The 23,257-nt window shown below is 39.8% G+C and overlaps 1 protein-coding gene across 1 annotated transcript; it reads left to right on the forward strand.

Moving 5' to 3' along the window:
* The first annotated feature begins 19,007 nt into the window (after positions 1-19,007).
* Positions 19,008-22,860, forward strand: LOC109213341 (caffeic acid 3-O-methyltransferase-like). The gene is made up of 4 exons (XM_019377131.1): positions 19,008-19,530; positions 20,958-21,268; positions 21,903-21,967; positions 22,375-22,860. The coding sequence occupies exons 1-4, from the start codon at positions 19,112-19,114 to the stop codon at positions 22,669-22,671; spliced, it is 1,092 nt and encodes a 363-aa protein (XP_019232676.1). The 5' UTR covers positions 19,008-19,111; the 3' UTR covers positions 22,672-22,860.
* The last annotated feature ends 397 nt before the right edge of the window (positions 22,861-23,257 follow it).

Genomic DNA, 23,257 nt, shown 5'->3' on the forward strand with positions numbered 1-23,257 from the left:
TGGTTATTTGATTAAGTTGAAAAAGGGTTGGGGTTGGTTAGTAATTATAGGATTAGTCCAAGGGTAATTAGGTACTTAAAGTGGCACAGAAATGATATAGGCTAAGTTGGAACACCCTAGGCTCTTCTAGAAGAGGGCCTTAATTGTAATTTCAAGAACTTAGGATAATAACTTAGGCAACAAGTCAAAAATTCTAAGGACTAACTAAGCAAAATTTGAAAATAAAAGAGGGACTTAGGGTAAAGTGAAAATCTAAAGGCAGCCCTAATTTTGCCTATAAAAGGGCATTGCCTTGCCTTACAATACAAGTTTTAGAATCTGAAAAAATCCACACACGTTTGAACATCTGAAAATTTGAATTNCTACACCTCCTACCATATAAGGCCTCATACGGCGCCATCTGAATGCTGGACTGATAGCTGTTGTTGTAAGCAAACTCCGCCAATGGCAAGAAATGATCCCAAGACCCTCCAAACTCAATCACACACGCACAGAGCATATCCTTAAGAATCTGAATAGTGCGCTCGGACTGTCCGTCCATCTGGGGGTGGAATGTTGTGCTCAACTCCACCCGAGTGCCTAACTCCTGCTGCACGGCTCTCCAAAACCGCGATGTAAACTGGGTACCTCTGTCCGAAATAATAGAAACTGGAATACCATGCAGACGGACAATCTCACGGATATAAATCTCCGCCAACCGCTCCGATGAATAAGTGGTACACACAGGGATGAAATGAGCGGACTTGGTCAGCCGATCCACAATGACCCAAATGGCATCAAACTTCTTCAAGGTCCGTGGGAGTCCCGACACGAAATCCATGGTGATGCGCTCCCACTTCCACTTCGGAATCTCTATCTGCTGAAGCAACCCACCCGGGCGCTGGTGCTCATACTTTACCTGCTGGCAGTTGAGGCATCTAGACACATAACCAACTATATCCTTCTTCATCCGCCTCCACCAATAGTGCTACCTCAAGTCCTGATACATCTTCGCGGCACCCGGATGGATGGAATACCGCGAACTATGGGCCTCTACTAGAATCAACTCTCGAAGACCATCAACATTGGACATACAAATCCGGCCCTGCATCCTCAATACCCCATCCTCTCCAATGGTCATATCTCTGGCATCACCACGCTGAACCTTGTCCTGAAGGACAAGTAAATGAGGGTCATCATACTGCCGCTCCCTGATACGATCAAATAAGGAGGACCGGGAAACCACACAAGCTAGAACCCGACTGGGCTCTGAAAGATCCAATCTCACGAACTGGCTGGCTAAGGCCTGAACATCCATCAGCATGGGCCTCTCTGAAGCTGGTAAATATGCCAAACTCCCCAGACTCTCCGCCCGGCGACTCAAGGCATCCGCCACTACATTGGCCTTGCCAGGGTGATACAGAATAGTAATGTCATAATCCTTTAGCAACTCTAACCACCTCCTCTAACGCATATTAAGATCCTTTTGCTTGAGTATATGCTGCAAACTCCGATGATCAGTATAGATCTCACAAGACACACCATACAAATAATGACGCCAGATCTTCAAGGCATGAACAGTGGCAGCTAATTCAAGGTCGTGGACAGGGTAATTCTTTTCATGTATCTTCAACTGTCTGGACGCGTAGGCAATCACCCTACCGTCTTGCATCAACACTGCTCCAAGGCCAACTCTCGAGGCGTCACAATAGACAGTATAAGACCCCGAACCGGTAGGCAACATCAAGATTGGGGCTGTAGTCAAAGCTGTCTTGAGCTTCTGAAAGCTCGCCTCACACTCCTCCGTCCATTGAAATGGGGCACCCTTCTGGGTCAATCTAGACATAGGGAAAGCAATCGATGAAAATCCCTCCACGAAACGACGATAGTAACCCGCCAAGCCAAGGAAACTGCGAATCTCTGTAGCTGAGGACGGCCTGGGCCATCTCTGCACGGCCTCTACCTTCCTCGGATCCACCCCAATACCCTCACTAGAAATCACATGGCCTAAGAATGCCACAGAGCTCAGCCAAAACTCACATTTTGAAAACTTTGCATATAACTTTTTCTCCCTCAAGGTCTGTAGCACGGTCCTCAGGTGCTGCTCATGATCTTCCCGACTCCGGGAATACACCAGAATATCATCAATAAAAACAATCACGAACGAGTCAAGATATGGCCTGAACACACTGTGCATCAAATGCATGAAAGTTGCAGGGGCATTGGTCAGCCCAAATGACATGACAAGGAACTCGTAATGGCCATATCGAGTCCTGAAGGCAGTCTTCGGGATATCTGGCTCCCGAATCTTCAACTGATGGTAACCTGAGCGCAAGTCAATCTTAGAAAACACCTGTGCGCCCTGAAGCTGGTCAAACAGATCATCTATACGAGGCAAAGGATAACGGTTCTTCACTGTAACCTTGTTCAACTGGCGGTAGTCAATACACATGCGCATAGAACCATCCTTTTTCTTGACAAACAAAATAGGAGCACCCCGCGGTGAAACACTGGGTCGAATAAAACCCTTACCAAGCAATTCCTGCAACTGATCCTTCAACTCCTTCAACTCAGGAGGAGCTATACGATACGGAGGAATGGAAATGGGCTGAGTGCCCGGCAACAGATTAATGCCAAAATCAATGTCTCTATCAGGCGGCATGCCCGGAAGATCAGCTGGAAACACATTGGGATAATCCCGTACCACTGGAACTGAGTCAACAGAAGGGGTATCAACACTGACATCTCTCACATATGCTAAATACGCGGCACACCCCTTCTCAACCATACGCTGAGCTTTAAGAAAGGAGATAACTCTACTGGGAGTGTGATCTAAAGTATCACTCCACTCAATACGCGGAATACCTGGCATAGCCAGCGTCACGGTCTTGGCGTGACAATCAAGAATAGCAAAATGGGGCGACAACCAGTCCATGCCCAAAATAATGTCAAAATCCACCATACCGAGTAATAATAAGTCTGCTCTGGTCTCAAAACCACGAATAGTAACCAAACATGACCGATAAACGCGGTCCACAATAAGAGAATCTCCCACAGGAGTAGAAACATAAACGGGGGCACTCAAAGAATCCCGAGGCACACCCAAATGCGGAGCAAAGCAAGAAGACACATAAGAGTAAGTAGAGCCCGGATCGAATAGAACCGATGCCTCTCTGTGACAAACTAATATAATACCTGTAATGACGGAGTCGGAGGCAACAGCCTCAGTACGAGCAGGAATAGCATAATATCTGGCCCGGCCCCTCTCTCGAGGGCGACCTCTATCTCCCCGACCTCCGCCCCTAGACGGCTGGGCAGGTGGGGTAGCAGCTGGAGCTGTGATCATGGCCTGAGAACTCTGAGGAGCAGGCTGTGGCTGAGTAGTCTGTGAAGATGCACCCCTACCAAGTCTGGGGCAGTCCCTAACCATGTGGCGTGTATCACCACACTCAAAATAAGCTCTGGGAGGACGCGGTGGCTGTAACTGGCTGGGACTAGGCCTGCTGGACTGACCTCTGGAAACACCCCGCGCAGGAGGCGCGCTAGAAACTGGAGGTGCATAGTAAGGCTCCTGAGGTGCAGGTGGAGCTGGAGCACTGCCGGCTGCTGGAGAGCTGAATGAACAGGGCGACCCGTATAACCCCTACCATAACGACCTGCTGATGGGGTACGGGCACCAGAGTAGTGACCCGACTCTCGAGACCTCTTGGCCTCCCTCTCCCCTCGCTCCCTGGCGAGCATACCCTCAATCCTCCTAGCAATGCTCACCACCTGCTGATATGGAACGTCCGTCTCTAACTCTCGAGCCATGCTAGATATGATGGGTGGGATGAGACCCTCAATGAACCTGCGAACTCTCTCCCGAACTGTAGCAACCAAAGCCGGTGCGTGCCTGGCCAACCTGGTATAACGGATAGCATACTCCAAAACGGTTATAGCACCTTGGCGTAAATGCTCAAACTCTGCGCGCCATGCATCCCTGAGACTCTGGGGGACAAACTCTCTCATGAACATATCCGAGAACTGGGCCCAAGTCAGTGAAGCAGCCTCGACTGGACTGTCTAACTCATAAGTACGCCACCAATCATAGGCGGCTCCCCGAAGCTGAAAAGTAGTGAAAGAAACCCGGCTGGACTCCACTATGCCCATAGTGAGAAGAATACGATGACACTCCTCCAAAAATCCCAAGGCATCATCTGATGCTAATCCACTGAACACTAGGGGATCATACTTCTTGAACCTCTCAAGTCTCCGCTGCTCGTCCTCTGAAGCAGCTGACCCATCCTCGGGCTGAACTGGCGCTGCAGGCGGTGCCAGAATAATCTCGGGAGCCTGCTCAACCTGCACTCGCTGCTCAGGAGTGCGGACGGCGGGAGTCCGTGCTCCTCCCCCGGCCTGGGAAGTGGCTGCAGCAATGGGGAGCAACCCTGCCTGAGCCAAGGTGGTGTACATGCTCATGAACTGAGCCAAAGTCTCCTGGAGCGCTGGAGTAGTAGTGGCGGTAGTAGGTGTGCCAGGTGCCCTGGCTCCGGCTGGATCTGCTGGTGGTACCTCGGCGACAGCTCGCGCAGGTGCTCTGGCTGCACCACGTGCGCGTCCTCGACCTCTCCCCCGGCCCCTGTGAGCACGTGATTTTTGCCTCACTTGAATTATTCCTATAGACTTCTTAGAATTAGAATTTTTCTTTTATTATTTGATTTTTAGGATTTAATTGCGTAATTTTGTGTGTATTTTTATTTGTGTGTGCATGTTAATTCATAAAAAATATAAAAATATTGTATGAGCATTTAGGATTTAATTTTGCATACTTTTAGACTAATTAGTAATTAGGCTTTACGAAATACAAAGAAAATCATAAAGAATCTTTGATTTGTTTTGTTTAATTTTAATTTTAGTTTTAGGTTTATTAATTTCCTTTAAATTGGTATTAGGATAATTGTAGCTTAATTAGGTAGTTTGAATTGATTGTGAGGTTTAATTTAGTTTAGTTTTTAAAATTGAAAAAAAGAGAAAAAGTAATAAACAAAAATAAAGAAAAGAAAGGCAGGCCTGTTTTAAAGTATAAGCTTTGGGCCAATATTAATTCACCAGCCCAACCCCTGATACCAGCCTACGCCCAGTCCAGGCCCAAAAACACCCCACTCGGTCCAGCCTTTAACTACCCCAAACGACACCATTTTGACCCAAATCAATCTCAACCGTCTAGGTTTTTTAATCTGACGGTTGAGAAGTCCCCATCACTTAATATAAATGTGTCCAAACGACACCCCGCCCCCCTCCTCAGGACCCCCTACCTTCGTCTCTCTCAGACCTCACCGGAAAACCCCCAACGCCGCCATCCCTCCGCCGTCCGCCGCCGATCGGAAATCGCCTCCGCCGGCGGCGATGCTCCAAATCCGCCCAAAATTACACCCTTGAATCCTCTACCTCTCCTCTTTCCAACCCCCAAAACCATCTCCTTCAATTCCTAGCCAATCTTCTCAAATATTAGATCTAAAATCCGGCCCAAAACCCTACTCTCTCCAAACCAGTCCAAACTCACACCATATATCCTCCTCATCTCCTTCTTCATAAATCCATAGCCTATAACCCTCAAACATCACCCCATCTTCTCGAATTTCAGATCAAGTCCGGACCAGGAACCCTAGTTGTCAACAATTGGGGTTCACTGATTTAGGGGGTTATAACAACCCTTAATCGTGTGTTTTCTCTTGAAAACACATGATTAAGGATGGTTATAATCCGATTATCGTCCAGAAGCTGGCCTTAGGTTAGTTCAAAATGAGTGATTTTGAGGTACTCCACTTCTACCTTTTTCTGTTTTTCTTTATGACTTTGATTCTTCTATTTAGTATTCCTGTTATTTTCATTTTTATTTAGGTTCTAATTTCAGCCATATAGTTAATTTTGTTCTTATTTTTGATTTGACTATGTATTTGATGTCGATCCATGATTTTTCCTGTTGATTATATGATATGAATTTTACTTTAAGTTTCAATTTTACTTGTTTGCCGTTAGTCGTTAGTTCACTGTTTTAATTTTAGCCTTAGGGTATTAGTGATAATTAGAGTTAAAATCCAGTTTTAATTAGTTAGATTGATTAGTTCAAATTTTAGGTTTTCTTATTATAATTGGTGATGCTTGGTGATAGCTGAACATTTTCAATCCCTGGGATTGATTAACTATGGTTATTTGATCAAATTGAAAAAGGGTTGGGGTTGGTTAGTAATTGTAGGATTAGTCCAAGGGTAATTAGGTACTTAAAGTGGCACAGATATGCTGTAGGCTAAGTTTGAACACCCTAGGCTCTTCTAGAAGAGCGCCTTAATTGTAATTTCAAGAACTTAGGATAATAACTTAGGCAACAAGTCAAAAATTCTAAGGACTAACTACGCAAAATTTGAAAATAAAAGAGGAACTTAGGGATAAAGTGAAAATCTGAAGGCAGCCCTAATTTTTCCTATAAAAGGGCATTGCCTTGCCTTACAATACAAGTTTTAGAATCTGAAAAAATCCACACACGTTTGAACATCTGAAAATTTTAATTTCAAAAAATTCAAAAGCCAAAATGAAACCTGAGAGCTAGAAAGTTTTGGTTAGATCTTAGGTATACAGAAAACTTCAAAAAATACTGTTCTCTTAAAAGCTCCTCCTCAAAATAGTTCAAATTCCAGGTATTCGCTCAATTTTCAGGCTAAAATAAGATGAAAATGGCATGTGCTCGAGTTGCTGAAATCTTCTGAGTGTCCCTGGGTGCAGTTTCAAGTAGATTTAGGTCTATTCGAGTTTGTTTATTTGATTGTGGTGTTGTTCTTCCATAATTCAATTCCGGATTGGTTTTGATATTATTTCCTGGGCTGCTGAATCTATTTCTGGGCTGTTTGATCATCTGCTTGATACTGCTGCTGATCCTCTTCTTCCTTTCTATCTCATTGTAATTCCAGGTACACTTCATGAATCTCATATAATGTAGATATCAAATCGCAATCCAAAATGAAGTTATTGCACGATTTTGCTGGAGACTTAGTTGCTTAATGTTTTACATTCGAACATATTCCTTGACTTAGCTACTGTCCTTATTGTAAATAAGTATGAACTGCATTGGACTGTACAAATTATTTTAGATGCGCAGGATTATTCTAAATAGATTTTAGTTGTGTAAATTCTAGTTTAGCTATTAGATGTTCACTTACAGATTGAGGTGTTGATTAATCATAGGAGTTGCATTTCAGTTTGTAATTCGGCTTTAGTTGTAGGGCGTTTATACAGTCCTTAATGATTGTTAAAAACAACTTTGAGTTTTGAAATTAAAAACAGCTTGTAATTTAGTCCATGCATTTATATTTGAGTTTCGAAATTAAAACAGCATTTCTACATCATAAACGAGTTCAGTTATATTAATCCAATTGTCGAACCTCCTAAATGGTTGTAGATGTCTCCAGTTAGATCTGAAACGCAAGGTTAGATTCAAATCAATAATGGAGGTTGAAGTTGGAATTTCTGTTATGTATTGTCCTAATTAGTAAGTCTCCATTGCTCTAAAATGGGTTTGGGCTTGTTCATGAGCCCATGATGGTCAGCCCGCACCATTTATCCCAGGCCTGCTCATTTTACCCCAATTGGGCTTGTCTCGAGGTCCAAAGGCTGATAGTAGTCACCAATAATTCACCTTATACTACTGGGCTCCATGATGAGGCCCATGTGTCATCTAGTACTGAAATAATTACACTAGGATTGGGCTGTATTTTTAAGCCAATATGTTAAAAAAATCTGAAATTCCTTTCCTTTCAAGTTAAAACGCCTTGATACCAATTTGGGCCTTCGAGTTAGGTAGCGAGTTCAAGCTAAAAGGCTTGCCCTTTTGTTTGAACCCGGACTTGAACTTGAAGCCCGAATTTCATAATACTAATTAGTTAGGACTTTTCTTTTTATTATTAGAGACAAATAAAAATAGAAAAACATAGCTTACTTTAGGGCTTGCCTTTAAACAAAACTGAGATGAGCCTCGCCAAACAAAACACATAAATTGCGGGGCGCTCATTAAATGCTTAATTAAAAATACTTAGAATTCGGGGCGTGCCGTTTAGCGAATTTCACGGCCCTCCGCAAAGATAATAACCCGTTAGTCGCTTTAGGCGCGCTTTTTAATAATTTTACCTTCTTAATACGGGTGTGCATTTCATGCGACCCAAATCCAAATCCAAAAACTTTGAATAAGAATGTGTTGAGGATCCGGGTGCATTTCATGTGACGTGATCCAAAAATACGTTTTTAAACGACATTCACTTTCGTAAAAATTAACTAAAAACGGTGAATAATTTTAAAATTGCATTATAGGTTGGAACATGTATAAAAATTAGATTTTAGCCATTTATTATAATTTAAGCGATCGTGCTAGAACCACGGGATCCGGGGGTGCCTAACACCTTCCCTCGGGTCAACAGAATTCCTTATTCAGAATTTCTGGTTCGTAGACTCCAATTGGGAAGTCGACAATTTTCCTCGATTTGGGATTTAAGTTTAAACCGGTGACTTGGGACACCAAAAGCCAATTCTATCCCAAGTGGCGACTCTAAAAATAAATAAATAATCCCATTTCGAATAATGTCACTTTAAATGGAAAAACTCCCTTATACATTACCTTTCGGGGTAGGTGTGTAAAAAGGAGGTGTGACAGAACCTACTGGTCTGCAAAGAAGATAAGACTGCCACCACCTACGGGCCCTACCCTTCAACTGGAAAGTAGTGAATCCACCCCATGGGACTCCAATATCCTCATATTGTGCTGTCTATCCCTGCACCGATCAATGAAGCCCTGGGGATCCTCATGTCGCTCACCTCCGAAGAAAGGAGGGTGTAGCCTAGTCCATCTATCCAATAGCTTCTGCGGCTCGCCGGTCGCGGTTGGTCTGGGCTCAGGTGCAGGTGGTGCAATTGGCTTGGCTCCACCCACGGGTAGTGCACCCGAGGTCTGATATACGGCAGTTGCATGCCTCGGAGCCTGGGCAGTAGGGGGTATGTGCTCCCCCTCCTGCCTGAGATGTGGCTGGGTCTGGTTGAAATAAACCAGCATGGGTCGTAGTATCCATGAACCGCAGCATACGGCCCATGACCTCCTAAAAGCCCGGGGCTGACATAAAATCCACCAGGGATGGCTCTGCTACGGGCACCTCGCCGTTCTCCTCAATAATGGGATCGTCCACTGGATCCGCTTGCAACTAGGGAAACTCTAGGATGTCCTCGTCCCCTACCTCGAGCTGGTGCCCCCCCCCCTCCCGGCCTCTACCTCGGTCTAGCAACAGGGGGAGCAGATCCTCCCCGGTCTGGAACTTCCGCCGTGCGTGTTCTTTCCATCTGTGAGAGAATAAGAGAAGATACTTAGTACACCATTAACTGCACGATAGGAGATGAATAAAGAGTAGTTTCCTAACACCCTATAGCCTCTCAAATATAAGTACAGACCTCTCTGCACCGATCCGCAAGACTATATTAGGTCTGCGCATAACTTGTGAGACCTGAGTGAACCTAGTGCTCTGATACCATGTTCTCACGACCCAATTCTAGTTTAGGCCGTGATGGCGCCTAGCAGCATTGCTAGGCAAGACAACAGTGAAAAATCTAGTGATTTCCATTTGAAATAAGTTTTTCAAACAGCTAACTTTCCTTAATTTAAAGAATTTAATGAATAACGAATTGTAATGTAATCAAAAGGAAATCAGCTACACGAAATCATAATAATTGAAATACAACCCAAAATCATAAGTCTACTAGTGTTTACCAAGACCCGGTGTCACAAGTATATGGGCTACTAGTAGAATATACAACAGACTTCTAATCTATTCTCTGAAATGGAATAGACAGAACAATCAAACAAAAGAAAGGCTCTGGCTGCTGCAGAACAACTCGGAAGGGCAACTCACCTTGTAGCCTCGTAACGGGGTTCAAATATGCGTGCCAGACTGGTAACCAGATGTACCTGCCTCAAATCCTGGACAATTAAGTGCAGAAGTGTAGCGTGAGTACATAAATAATATGTACCTAGTAAGTATCCAGTCTAACCTCGAAGAAGTAGTGACGAGGGGTCGACTTTGACACTTACTGTGGGCTAACAATAATATATCATCATTTTATACTAAACATGGATTTCATGAATAATACTGAAAGCTCAATAACAGGAAATAATAAATTCTTCTTTCACAAATATTAAATCCCAAGTTTAGTTTCATCATTTAACAATTTGTATCTCTAAGACATTTAGCAATATCAATTATGAATAGTTCCAAAGATTTATCATGCGCAAATTATGCCGAGGTCGTATGGCCCGATCCAACATAATACTTAAAATGTGCACTGCCGAGGGTCGAACGGCATAAACAATAGATGCATTTATCTGTTACAGAGGCGTTCGGCCAGCCCCATAAATAGTAAACATTTCAAATAAAACACAAATTCTCATTTATAGTCAAGTGTTCCATTCGCAACATCAAGTAAGTTAAAATTACCTTTTACAATTCTTTTGTCAACTTTCAATACGACTTAATCAATTAAATCAACAAGTAGGGGTGTAAACATTTCAAGTATAGTGTCACGCCCTAAAAACCGAGGAGTGCGACCGGCGCTCAACCGAGAAAACCCGACAGAGCAAGCCTGTTAGATTTCATTCTACCCAAACTAAATCATAAATAAAGAGGAGATGAACTCCATTAATCAAATTCTGAAAGTATTTCATTACGACTTCCATTTCATTTCCATTAACAATTTCATTCATATTAACAAAATATTACAAGTTCATAGATTAAATGAAAAACATATTTTTCCAAATATCAACATTTCTAGTTCCACTCCCAACATCAAGCACCACCCACAAACTGTCTACGGAGCCTCTAAGTACAACTGAAGTTAATAAGGAAATGCCGGCTCCGGCTATACCTCAAAACATGATAAGAAAATGAACAACAGATACATGAGGAACAAAAGGTACAAGACCCCGAAATGAAGTGTGGCTCACCAAGTCAGTTGGGAAGAGTATACTGCTATCACTGGTTGATGCTGCCTGCTGTGGAACCACCTGTGTCAATTAAAGATACAGCGCCCCCGGCAAAAGGAACGTTAGTGCCATCGAATAACACTAGTATGTATGGCTAAAAATCCTCTTTCAAAATAGAATAACCAAATAAGAAAAGAAACCATAGAAACATCAAGTCACAATCAACAATATCCAAATGTCCTATTGAAACATAACGATTTTAAAGTACAAAAATAATATATATTTTTGGTTGGGAGATCATTAGCACCGATATACCACCGTCATTGTTAGCATGGAGTCCGATCACGCCGGATCGGCTATGCCATCTCCCCACGGACAATGTGGTTTGATATGTGATGCGAAAAAAATTTGTTACAAGAGTAGTACCACCATGTGTGCAACATGGCGTCCGATCTCCACCCGTTCAGCGAGGCCGTCTCCCCACAAATGCCGTGTGGGTTGGCTTTTTCTTTTCCAGTTTCATCCCAATTTAGGGGAATAATTAAAATTTCATCAATGTTCCAATTCCATCCCAAATGAGGGAAATAATCACAATCCACCCCTACACCGGCACGTGTAGTTACAGGTATGGGCGTTATGACCCACCCTTCCTCGGTTTTGCTAATGATACTCCCAAAAATACTTTTAGTTTGATTTGCTCACAAAGGTAATATAGATAGAAATGTATTCATCTCAGAATCTTTCACATTGTATAGATATTTATTAGTATTTTCAACCATTCATATTAACAATATCTCCTTGGCTCCTTGGGCCTTTTACAAGGTTCTTTATTCATGGCATGATGGCCGCATTTCATATTCCATACTTTTACTTCATTTAATTTCAAGCATCATCACTAATTACCAGCATATAGAGTGTTTCAGAAATCATATACCTCAAGTTCATTAGTAATGGACGTTAAAAATAAAGGATTCTTCCCAAAGGAGGGGACATACCAACCAACAATTGAAGCACACATCAAAGTCATAAACAAGCATATATACCAATTATTCTTGAATTACTCTTTTCCAATCATGACAATGTACAATTTCAACAGGGAGTATGTATGAACTCGAGTCGCGTTGGATGTATTTATAAGGCAAAGCATTAGTTAACATCAGCCACTTATGGGCATGAATTGAGTACCAAATGCTTTTAGACAATTCTGTTTTCTAAGTCGTTTTAAAACAGTTGAGTCGAGGCTCATTTCATAATCCCTATTACCTCTACGCATTTCCTTGGTACCACTAGCCACAGTTATAGCTTATATTCTTGGCACGTTGGCCACACTCTATTTTCCCAATTCACTTATTTTATTTTTAAACATCTTTGTAGATTATCAAAAACAAGACATACTAAATCAAGTCATTAGATACACGTAAGAGCAATTAAGAGTATTAAGCATATCGAGTTTTCCTCACCCAATTGGTATACTAGTTTTCAGTAAAAATACGACTCAAAGCCGTACCATTTTAATAAGCAAACCATACTTTACACATCTATCTTTTGAAATAAAGCTCATTCAGAGTAATTAAGTTTATAAGTTTATAGGGGATAACCTGGAATGCATAAATTAAGGATTTTGAGCCGATCATACTTGAACTTTACGGAAAACGTTATGGAATTCAATTCCGAGAGAGTAAGTTTAGCCAACATACCTTGTTGAGCTTTCCTTAAGTTACTACAACGCACCAACACCTCTAGCAATAATGATCTATAGGAAGATAGTGAAAAATCGATTAAGCATTAGAAGGATTCCTATGGTGTAACTCTTTCATCAAACACCTAACATGTGACATGGACTACAAGGTTCTATAATGGAAATCCCTTCTTCCCTCAACCAATTTCAATAAGAAACTACCCAAATTAGTTTATTAATCCTACATACTACAACTTAATGCCACATGCATAACCTATTTCCAACCCCGCAGTATATTTGGACTTATAACCTCTTTGCATGAAAGCTTAGGAGTAGGACTTACCCGGCTAGATGATAATCTAGTGGCTAGCTTCCTTGATTCTTGAAGAATTGGGCAAGATTGGATGATTAGGATGTTGGGTTCCCTCCTTCTCTCTCTAAAATACTCCTACCACTCTCTAAACTCTCCAAAAAATCGTCCCAAATAAAGTCCCAAATGCTATTTATCAAAATGGGGCCGGGTTAAAAGAATAGAAAAACGGACCCTCCGACTCGGGTATGCGATCGCAAAAATGGCCGCATAACGGATGTGCGGCCCGCGAAATGGTCGCACAATTGATGCTCAGAACTGGGGTATTTTGGGTTGGGTCTGTGGTCCGCAGACCCGTTCTGCAGTCGCAGAATGCACCGCAGACCTAATATGCGGTCGCACAATGCGCCGCATAATGGTCCTCAACTAAGCTTGACTTCTGCTTCACTTTGCGACGGGAGTGCGGTCGTTGCATTCCTCCGCCAAAGACTTTCATTCACTCCTCAGTGCATTCTCCAACCCAAAAAGTCCAAACTTTTTTTTACTACTTCTGAACACTTTAGCCTAACTCGGCACCACAAAATCTTAAATTGCACAGCGAAATTTTCCCGGGCCTTACATTCTCCCCCGCTTAGGATCATTTGTCCTCGAATGAGAAGCATAGTTCGCCCTAAACACCCAACATGACTTATCTATTTTCTCACATACCACAAGCTCCCAAATTTTTGACTAACTCCCAAATTTTCTAGAAATTTCGGCCGAGTTTCCTTTGTAATTGGGCCTATTCACCTGCTAGAGAACGACTAAAATCATCCTAACAACACATCTGTAACCAAGCAAATCACACAATATACCCATAACACAAATCTTCCACATAACTGGCATTACATTATCAAAAATGATACCTGGACATGAGCTGCACATATTTAAATCACAACACACAGAAATACCTCTCAAAGCACAACCATATGATATACAAATAAGCAAAAAATATTCCTTCCACGACACATTCGGCCTTCAAGGTGACTTCCTCGGCACAACCTTGCTATAGCACTTGACGGAGGGAACTCTCTTTATTCCACAACTTTCAACCTTGTTTAATCCAGGATTACAATTAGCTACTCCTCATAAGCCGACTACTCATTAATTTCACTTCCAACAGTTCCCACTGGAACAATATACAAAAGATTTCCAATTACCTCCTTATACATAGACACATGAAACACCGGGTACATGGAGGGCATAGGGAGACATCACACTCATAGCTTGGCCCACTTCTTTCGGGATTTCCATAAATTCCAAAGTGCACTACACCTACTTTACCTCAATAGCAATTAACATAGTATCATCATGGAGAAAATCTTGAGAACAACTTGCTTACTTTCTTTAACTCTAAATCTCTATGTCGGACACTCGAATTAACCCTTGGCGACCTTTAACCATTATTCTATGATGGGCTAGAATGAATATGACTATAGAGTTCCTACCTAATATGATTGATCATGGAATGACGCTTCCTTTTTGGCATGCTTGAACCTACACCCTTGATAGACTTACCACAAACAGGAACAACGAGCCTCGAGACTGGGTTGGAATTATTCAAAAATCCATCAATGTGCTGAGCAGAGTATTTCATGAGGTTATATATCCTAAGAAACATGAAACTTACTACTGATAACGCTGACATGATTAATCATTGGGGTGACATGATTAACACTAAGAATCACACCCAAAACCAATTGAGTCAATCTCATGAACTTCGAGTTCTTCAATTACTCCCAAATGCGCCGAAATGTACTTAAACTACTCAGAATGACACCATATTTTGCGTGCAAGTCTTAAATGACATTGCGAAACTATTCCCCGTCTCGGAATTCTGTTCGGACATCGATAACACCAAAACCTGCTCCAAACCAAATTTAAAGAACTTCTAAAACCTTCAAAGAACCATCTTTCACTATTAGGCACCAAAACGCTCCCGGGTCATCCAACCCTGATCCGAACGTACGCCCAAGTCCGACATAATCATACGAAGATATTGGAACCGTCAAATCCCGATTGCGAGGTCGTTGCTCAAGATGTTGACTGAAGTCAAACTTGGCCTTTTTAGCCAACCTTAAGGAATCAAGTGTTTTGATTTCAACCCGAACCCTTCGAAATCCCGAACTAACCATCCCCGCAAGTCATCAAATAGTAAAAGCACGTACCAGAAGTCTTATTTAGGAGAACGGGGTTCTAGAAAGCAAAACAACCGATCGGGTCGTTATATATACATTCTACAACAACACAACTACACTCATATCTCAAATAAGTTGGAGTACGCTATATAAACTTCTCATTGGATATTTTATTCACTTAACTTTTTTTTCAGACCAATATTATGCAAAATAAAAACAAAAATAAAAGTATTAAAGTTTCCTTTCTTTGTGACTTCCAAAACTTTTTCATAGTGATTCCTTTGTATGCTTCGTTTCACAGAGAACCTAAATAGCTTTCTATATTTATTAATTAACAGAGAAATTTATGGATTCTACACTCGGGATAAACTAAGTACAAAATGTAATATAATTTTTACAACGATAATCTAAAATTGTACATAAGAAAAATGCTTGAAGCAAGAAAGGGCAGCCCGATGCATGAAATATTTTGTATTTACATAAGGTCCGGAGAAGAGCCGCACCTATAGAATATGATATCGACAACTTACCTTAATATAAGCATTAATGGCTACTTCCACTGCTCGAACTCGTAACCCCCTAAAAAACAACTTTATTAGCTCCAAACCACCCCCCCCCCCCCCTCAACGATAATGTGAATGGATCATGAGAAAAAACTCTTGAAGCAGCAGAAGTGAATTTTAATAGCACAGCAAGAATTTCAGTAATTAAACATCAAAATAACACACATCTCCTAATCATCACAATTTCGACGCACGAACAACTAGACTGATTTCGGCGCACCAACAACTCACACAGGAAGCAACAATGCAACTCACAAAGGAAACAAAAAGACCCAATATTGGGTTCTAATCAGAGGCGGATTTAGAATTTGGGTTCTGCTTTTAAGTTTTTTAGTATTAAACTTATTATATCCATAAAATCATAAGTTCAGACTTACTACTTATTGCAATTTACATAGGTATATTTATGCTTCGCATTAAAAGTAGTAGATTCAGACAAACGCAATGCCCGAGTGCTCCATTCGCCTTTGGGTTCTTAATACTCTTGATATATCGTCCAGCTCCAAATATAAGTTCATTCCAATTTTATCACATGTCTCTGTAGAGACGACTCCAAATGTTCAATGCTAGGTGTGTAATAGAATATATAATTGTTGTTACTCATATGGTTCTAAGAAATCCTTACCTCATAAGCTAATTTATAAGATTAAATATGGCCTAAAGTTAAAAAATAACTATAAAAAATATTCTTAAAAAGTGAAATTAATTAGTAACAAGAAAAGAGAACCACACAGACTTCAACCAATATGACAATTCTTGTTGTTGGTAAGTGATTCTAACTTGCTTTCTTTAATTACTCATTACATTTTATGAGTTCTCGATCTAAAATTTAGGATTTTCATGGTGGAAATTGGGGTTTAGGTAGAATTAGGGATTTTTGTATAATTGGAATTTAGACCTCGAATTGAGGTCGAATTTCAAAACAAATTACATAATCGGGCTCGGGGTGAATGGGTAAAATTAATTTTGGTCCGAACCTCGGGTTTTGACCAAGCGGGCCTAGGGTTGATTTTTGACTTTTTGAGGGAAAGTGTGGGAAATCTAAATTTATGCATTGTAGTTGATTCTTTTAGCAATATTTGATGTTCTTGAGCTAATAGTGGCTAGATACGAGTGGTTTGGAGGCAGATTCTAGGGGAAAGGCCCCGGTAGAGCTTTGAATTGACCGCGGAGTGAGGTAAGTGTTGTGTCTAACCTTGACTTGAGGGAATTGGGAACCCTCGGACTATGCGTAATGTGAACTCCATGTGAGCGGTGTATATGCAAGGTGACGAGTGCTTATACGCCGCCGAATTATATGTTTTCCCTGATTTACCGTTTTCCCTTAATTGTTTCTTTTTCCTGTCTTAACTATTATATGCTCTAAATGCTTTCCATGCTTAACTGCTACCTGTTAATCAATATCTTCTCCTGTTAATGATGTCATAAGTTATTTTCATAGTTTTACGAATCCCTCATATTTCCTTAAAAATACTTCTTTGCACCTTCTAATTGTAAATTGCTGGATTGGTCTCGCTGTATAGTATTACTTCTGTAGATTCTCATATTGTACAAGGTGTCCTTTTCGGTTCAGTTTGACATTTACTGATCGTAAAGGTTTGTGGTTTGAACTGTCTATTTGACTGTGTACACTGAGTGTTTGGTACTGATATGGTGGGATCGGGATGCATGCCGCAGCAGGTATAATAAGGGTGGATTGATATGGTGGAATACGGGTGAATTCATATTGTACGGTGGGATCGGGTTGCACTCCGCAACAGGTGGGATAAGGGTGGATTGATATGGTGAAATAAGGGTGAATTATGATACCGACATTGATATATGGTGGGATCGGGTTGCGCGACGCAACATATATATATTATTTACTGTTGTTGATATTGTTACGATGAAATAAAGGAGGATTTTGTGTTGTTTGGTGGGATCGGGTTGTGCGCCGCAACAACCTATATGTTTCCATTTCTTGAGTTGTATTGGTTTTTCCGGTATTTGTATTTGAACTGTTAAAGATTGGTAATTCTGGACGACGCTGGTTTATTCTCAAGGCCGTAGTTATTATTTTCAATTGACCGTTTAAATATGTTTAGTATTTCTATTATTCTGTCATTATTATATATACCATGTACAGGTTATAGTGTAGGTGACCCTCCTTAGCCTCGTCATTACTTCGTTGAGGTTATGCTCGGCACTCACCAATACATGGGGTCGATTGTACTGATACTACACTCTGCACACTGTGCAGATTTTGGAGTCGGTCCCAGCAGCGGTTATTAGCGTGCTCAGATTTGACATTTGCGGAGGCTTGAGGTACGACTGTTCTGCGCCCGCAACTCTTGGAGTCCCATCCTCTTTCTAATTAGCTGTGTATTTTCAGTCAAACAACTTTATATTTATTTCAGACCCTTATATGTACTATTCTAGTAGCTCGTGCACTTGTGGCATCAGGTTCATGGATTTGTAATAGATTTTTGGCTGGTTTAGCTTCCGCATTTACACTTTAGATTATTTTAATTTTTTTTAGTTCTTTCTTAATATTATCATTTAAACTGTAAAAAATAAATAAAATGTTCTAACGTTGGCTTGCCTAGCAAGTGAAATGTTAGGCGCCATTATGGTTCCCGGCGCTGGAAATTCCGGGTCATGACAGAGGTGTGTAAGGAGAGGGGGTGTAAGCTTCCGTCCTAGGTTAATCGAATAGATAATTACTATTTTTTTATATGGTTTTAAGCAATTTTCACCTCGTACGATTAAGAGCCCGTTTGGACATAATTTTTTTTTCTCAAAGTTTTTTTACTTTTTTCGAAATTAGTGTTTGTCAATAAAATTTTCAATTTTCACTTGAAGATGCATTTTTGAAATTTTCGAGAATTTGAAAAACTCCAAAAAGTTATTTTTCAAAATTTTCACTCAAATCACTCACAAAACATCAAAACAACCCAAAATTATATTCATGTCCACACACAACTCTAAATTTCAAATACCATTTTCACTTAAAATTTTTTTTCATATTCTTTTGGAATTTTACAATTCTTATGTCCAAACGCCCACTAAGTATGGCCTAAGGTTAGAAAACAACTATAAAAAATATCAGTACAAAAGTGAAATTAATTAGTCACATCAAAAGATAAAACTAGTTATGGGTCAAACTTTCAAAAGAGAAAGAAATACCTAGACAAACTTCAACCAACATGCTATTGTGCAGTTGAAAAATAAACAAAAGAGAACAGACAGAATTCGACCAATATTCCCACCGAGAAAACCAATTATGACAATTCTTAACCAAAGTCACAACTAACACTTATAAAAAGCACAACTCCACTGTATTGTGAAGCCTAACAAAAACACTCTAAAAGGAAAAGACTACAAGAATAAATTACGTTACAACTCTTTTAGCTAATTCTTGTCTCTAGATTTTCAGCTATGGAATCCTCAACCAAAAGCCAAATACCAACACAATCAGAAGAAGAACGTAACTGCACGTATGCCATGCAACTATTGTCATCTTCAGTACTTCCTTTTGTGTTACACTCAACAATTCAATTGGAAGTTTTTGAGATATTAGCCAAAGCTAATGACACTAAGCTTTCTGCTTCTGAAATTGTTTCTCAAATGCCAAACTGCAAGAATCCTGATGCAGCTACTATGTTAGATAGGATGCTTTATGTCTTGGCTAGTTACTCGTTGTTCACTTGTTCCATTGTCGAGGATGAAGAAAATGGTGGATCGAAAAGAGTGTATGGTTTGTCACAAGTGGGAAAATTCTTTGTTAGAGATGAAGATGGTGCATCAATGGGGCCACTTTTGGCTTTGCTTCAAGATAAAGTATTCATTAACAGCTGGTAAGCTTTGTCCTACTCTTATAATAATAATATAATATCGATAGATATAGATGAGGCTAATGGATGTCATGCATAGATTGGCTCAACGAAAAAATATACTTCCCTAATAATTTTTTAACCCTAAATCCACCCAATTACCAAGGCCAAGGGGTACAATGTAATTTTCAAATATTGCTGGATGGTTAAGGTAAATTACCTTTAGAAAACAACGCAAAATTCATATATGGTCCTTTTACTTGCCATCTAATACAAATTTTATCATGTTTTACACTATGGGTGAAGTTACGTATGTAAAACAACTAAACTATTCGAGTAGAATCAAAGTAAATCATTATTTGACTAGATTAAATTGTTATAAGATTGGATAGTCATTTTTTTAAAAATGAAGGTGGTATTTGTGCAAATTATGCATACCTCGACTAATTTTAATGGATATTTATTATTTTCCACCAACAATGAAAAAGGATTGAATAGCCATTTAGCAAGCTTTAGTGCCGGCTGGTTTGACCTTATGTGCTGATTCTAGCTTGGAAAATCATTCTTCTTGAGTTACAGCACCAGAATTAAATGCATCTATAGCTCAAAAGCTAATAATAATTTATTCTCTCAACTTAACTAATTTGTTTTTACGTCATTTTATTAAATACCTCACTCATTGTAAGCGATTTAGATAAATTAGATTCTTAGATTGACCTTAATATTGGTGTATCCAGGATTTGAGGTTTATGGGTTCCTACCGTAATTTTAGATTAATATGCAATAATAACTGGGTTCACAGTTAGATATTTACAAATATTTAGTGAAATTATTAATATAAATACAGGGTCTACGCAAGAGTTACTGTGTTCCCATGAACCCATACTCAATGCTCTAGGTCCGCCCCTCCCTTAGTTTAGTTTAATCGTAGTTGGAATTGAGGAAATCTGTATACTAAATGCATCTAGCTAGCTAGTAGATGTTGGTATTATTATATTAAATTTTTCTTCTCTAATGTTCTGTGTCGTCTATGTAACGTGATACACTTTAACCAACTTCTCCCTAAATCTTTAATATAAAACTAATGTTTTGAGCAACCAAAATATAAATTCAAAAACTATACTATTAAGTATATAGTCCATGATAGTATATTGGTTTAGTAATTTGAAACGAAAGATTTATATGTGTTTGACTCCTATAAACTTGTTTTTAATGCAAAAGAGGCACAACAAATAGTTCATATCTTTTTTTTTGGTTTTTCATTCGTACTCATTGGGGCCGACTAAATTCAAATTCACCGGAAATTCCACATTGTTGGGGGAGGGGGGCAGCACTCCCAACAAAGATGACTCTATAACTAGTGTTCGAACCCAAAATTCTAGTTAATGACAGAAGGAATAATTACCATATTGATAGATCATATCTGACTCTCTTTCTAATTTCAATTACAGGTTTGAATTAAAAGATGCAGTTCTTGAAGGAGGAGTTCCATTTGACAGGGTACACGGTGTACATGCATTTGAATATCCAAAATCGGAGCCCAAGTTTAATGATGTTTTCAACAAGGCAATGATCAATCACACAACTGTAGTCATGAAAAAAATACTTGAAAAGTACAAAGGTTTTGACAACCTTAAAGCTTTGGTTGATGTTGGAGGTGGTCTTGGAGTTAACCTCAAGATGATTACAACTAAATACCCCACAATTAAGGGCACTAATTTTGATTTGCCACATGTTGTTCAACATGCACCTTCCTATCCTGGTACTTTCTCTCATTCTTGTTTTGTCGTTTATTATTTACTTTGATCATCGAGTCGTCGAGTTATATTCATTCTCAAAAAAGTTTATTAAGGTTTTGAACTCCGTAAAAAAAGCGAGTCCTAGAGCAACAGTAAAGTTATCTTCCGGTAACCTGTAAGTCACGGGTTCAAGCTATAAAATCATCCATTAATACTTGCATCAGGGTAGGGTATCTATATACACCTTTTGAAGTGAGACCCTTCCCCAAACCCAGTGTGAATGCGGGATATTTCGTACATAGAGTAAATTTATTTAAGCTCGTTCTTGCACTTGTGAATTCCATTATATAAAACCTACTTTTGAATTATAAAATTTAGTTAGACTTGCTAAAGGGTGTTGGCTTATATTTGTTCGACATGATTTGTGCAAAACTTTTTAAAGGGGCTTGTAAAATTTTGATACTCTTGAATATTACTACTCATTTTTCGTTACATACAATCTTCATGTCAAATTCATGTCGATGATCACTCAATATGTACATGTTTATATATGATTTGCTAAACCTCATGAACAAAAAGGTTGAGCTCTTCGAATTGTGATATATGATTTGCTTATTACCAATTATTTAAATTAAACTCGATTTCATAATATTGCAGGGGTGGAACATGTTGGAGGAGACATGTTTGAAAGTGTTCCAGAAGGAGATGCGATTTTTATGAAGGTATGCCCAAATCTTTGAGGAGTCGAATAAGCTTAGCAGAAAAAGTAATAAATGACTTCTTGTTTTTCTGAAATTTCACATAATTTTAAAACAATATCGGTTTGTCAAAACGACTAACATCTGGAAGCAGAGGCAATAATAAATAGAAGTTGCACAAGATACAAAATAGTCTAATTTTATTAATTTGGAACCGGTAAAATGACTTTTTTTTTTATGATGGTGGTGTCCGAGCTCGCTTGCACTCACCTCGACCAATTTCAACGGATACCTGCTATCTCGTATCAGCACATGTACCGGGTAACTCTGCCCATAGGCTTAGGCACATGGGAAGACATCACCTAGTATTTTTTTGTATTCGCTGGACTACCGTGCCAAAACGACTAATATTTGTATGTCTCTTAATGAAGTGGATTCTTCATGACTGGAGTGATAGTCACAACCTCAAGTTGCTAAAGAACTGCTACAAGGCTCTACCAGAGAATGGAAAGGTGATAGTTGTTGAGGCCATTCTACCTGTAAAACCCGACACTGACACCGCTGTAGTTGGCGTCTCGCAAGGTGATTTGATCATGATGGCTCAAAATCATGGAGGCAAAGAGCGATCTGAACAGGAGTTTCGATCCTTGGCTACTACAGCTGGATTCAAAGGCGTTAACTTAATATGTTTTGTCTGTAATTTATGGGTCATGGAATTCTGCAAGTAGATTTTTACTCTGTGGGTTGAGTTTGTACTGTAGTATCCATTTATGGCAGCCTGGGACTGGAATTGCAGCTTAGTCCAGATTTGACGTTGATATTCCTAATAATATTTCTATTATTCCCTAGTTTGTTTTTCTTGTATGAAAGGATGTCATTTTGAGTATTGATAAACATGTTCTCTAGGACATAAATTGTAACTTTGTCCAATTTCATTGATATTTCTAGTAAGATTTATATTGACATGTGTCTCTGGTATAAGAAGAGTTTCAATATTTGTGACGACCCGATAGGTCATCTAGAGTTTTAAACCTTAATTCCGTGTTTCGAAGCCTCTAGTAGCTTCTTTTAACCTTCCTCGATTTGCGTGTGTAGTCCGTATCTTTTTTCGAAAAGCTTTTATGTGAAAAATTGATAAAATATAAAATTTTACTTTAAAAATTTATTTGAGTTGACTTCGGGTAATATTTTCAGAAAATAGACCCTAATCCATGTTTTGACGGTCTCGGTAGGTCCATATTGTGATTTCGGACCTAGGCATATGCACAGAATCGAATTCGGAGTTCCCTAGCTCGAGTTTTCGCATTTTGTCAA

This window comes from Nicotiana attenuata, unplaced genomic scaffold, assembly GCF_001879085.1.
Source record: "Nicotiana attenuata strain UT unplaced genomic scaffold, NIATTr2, whole genome shotgun sequence".
In the NCBI taxonomy this organism is placed as follows: domain Eukaryota; kingdom Viridiplantae; phylum Streptophyta; class Magnoliopsida; order Solanales; family Solanaceae; genus Nicotiana; species Nicotiana attenuata.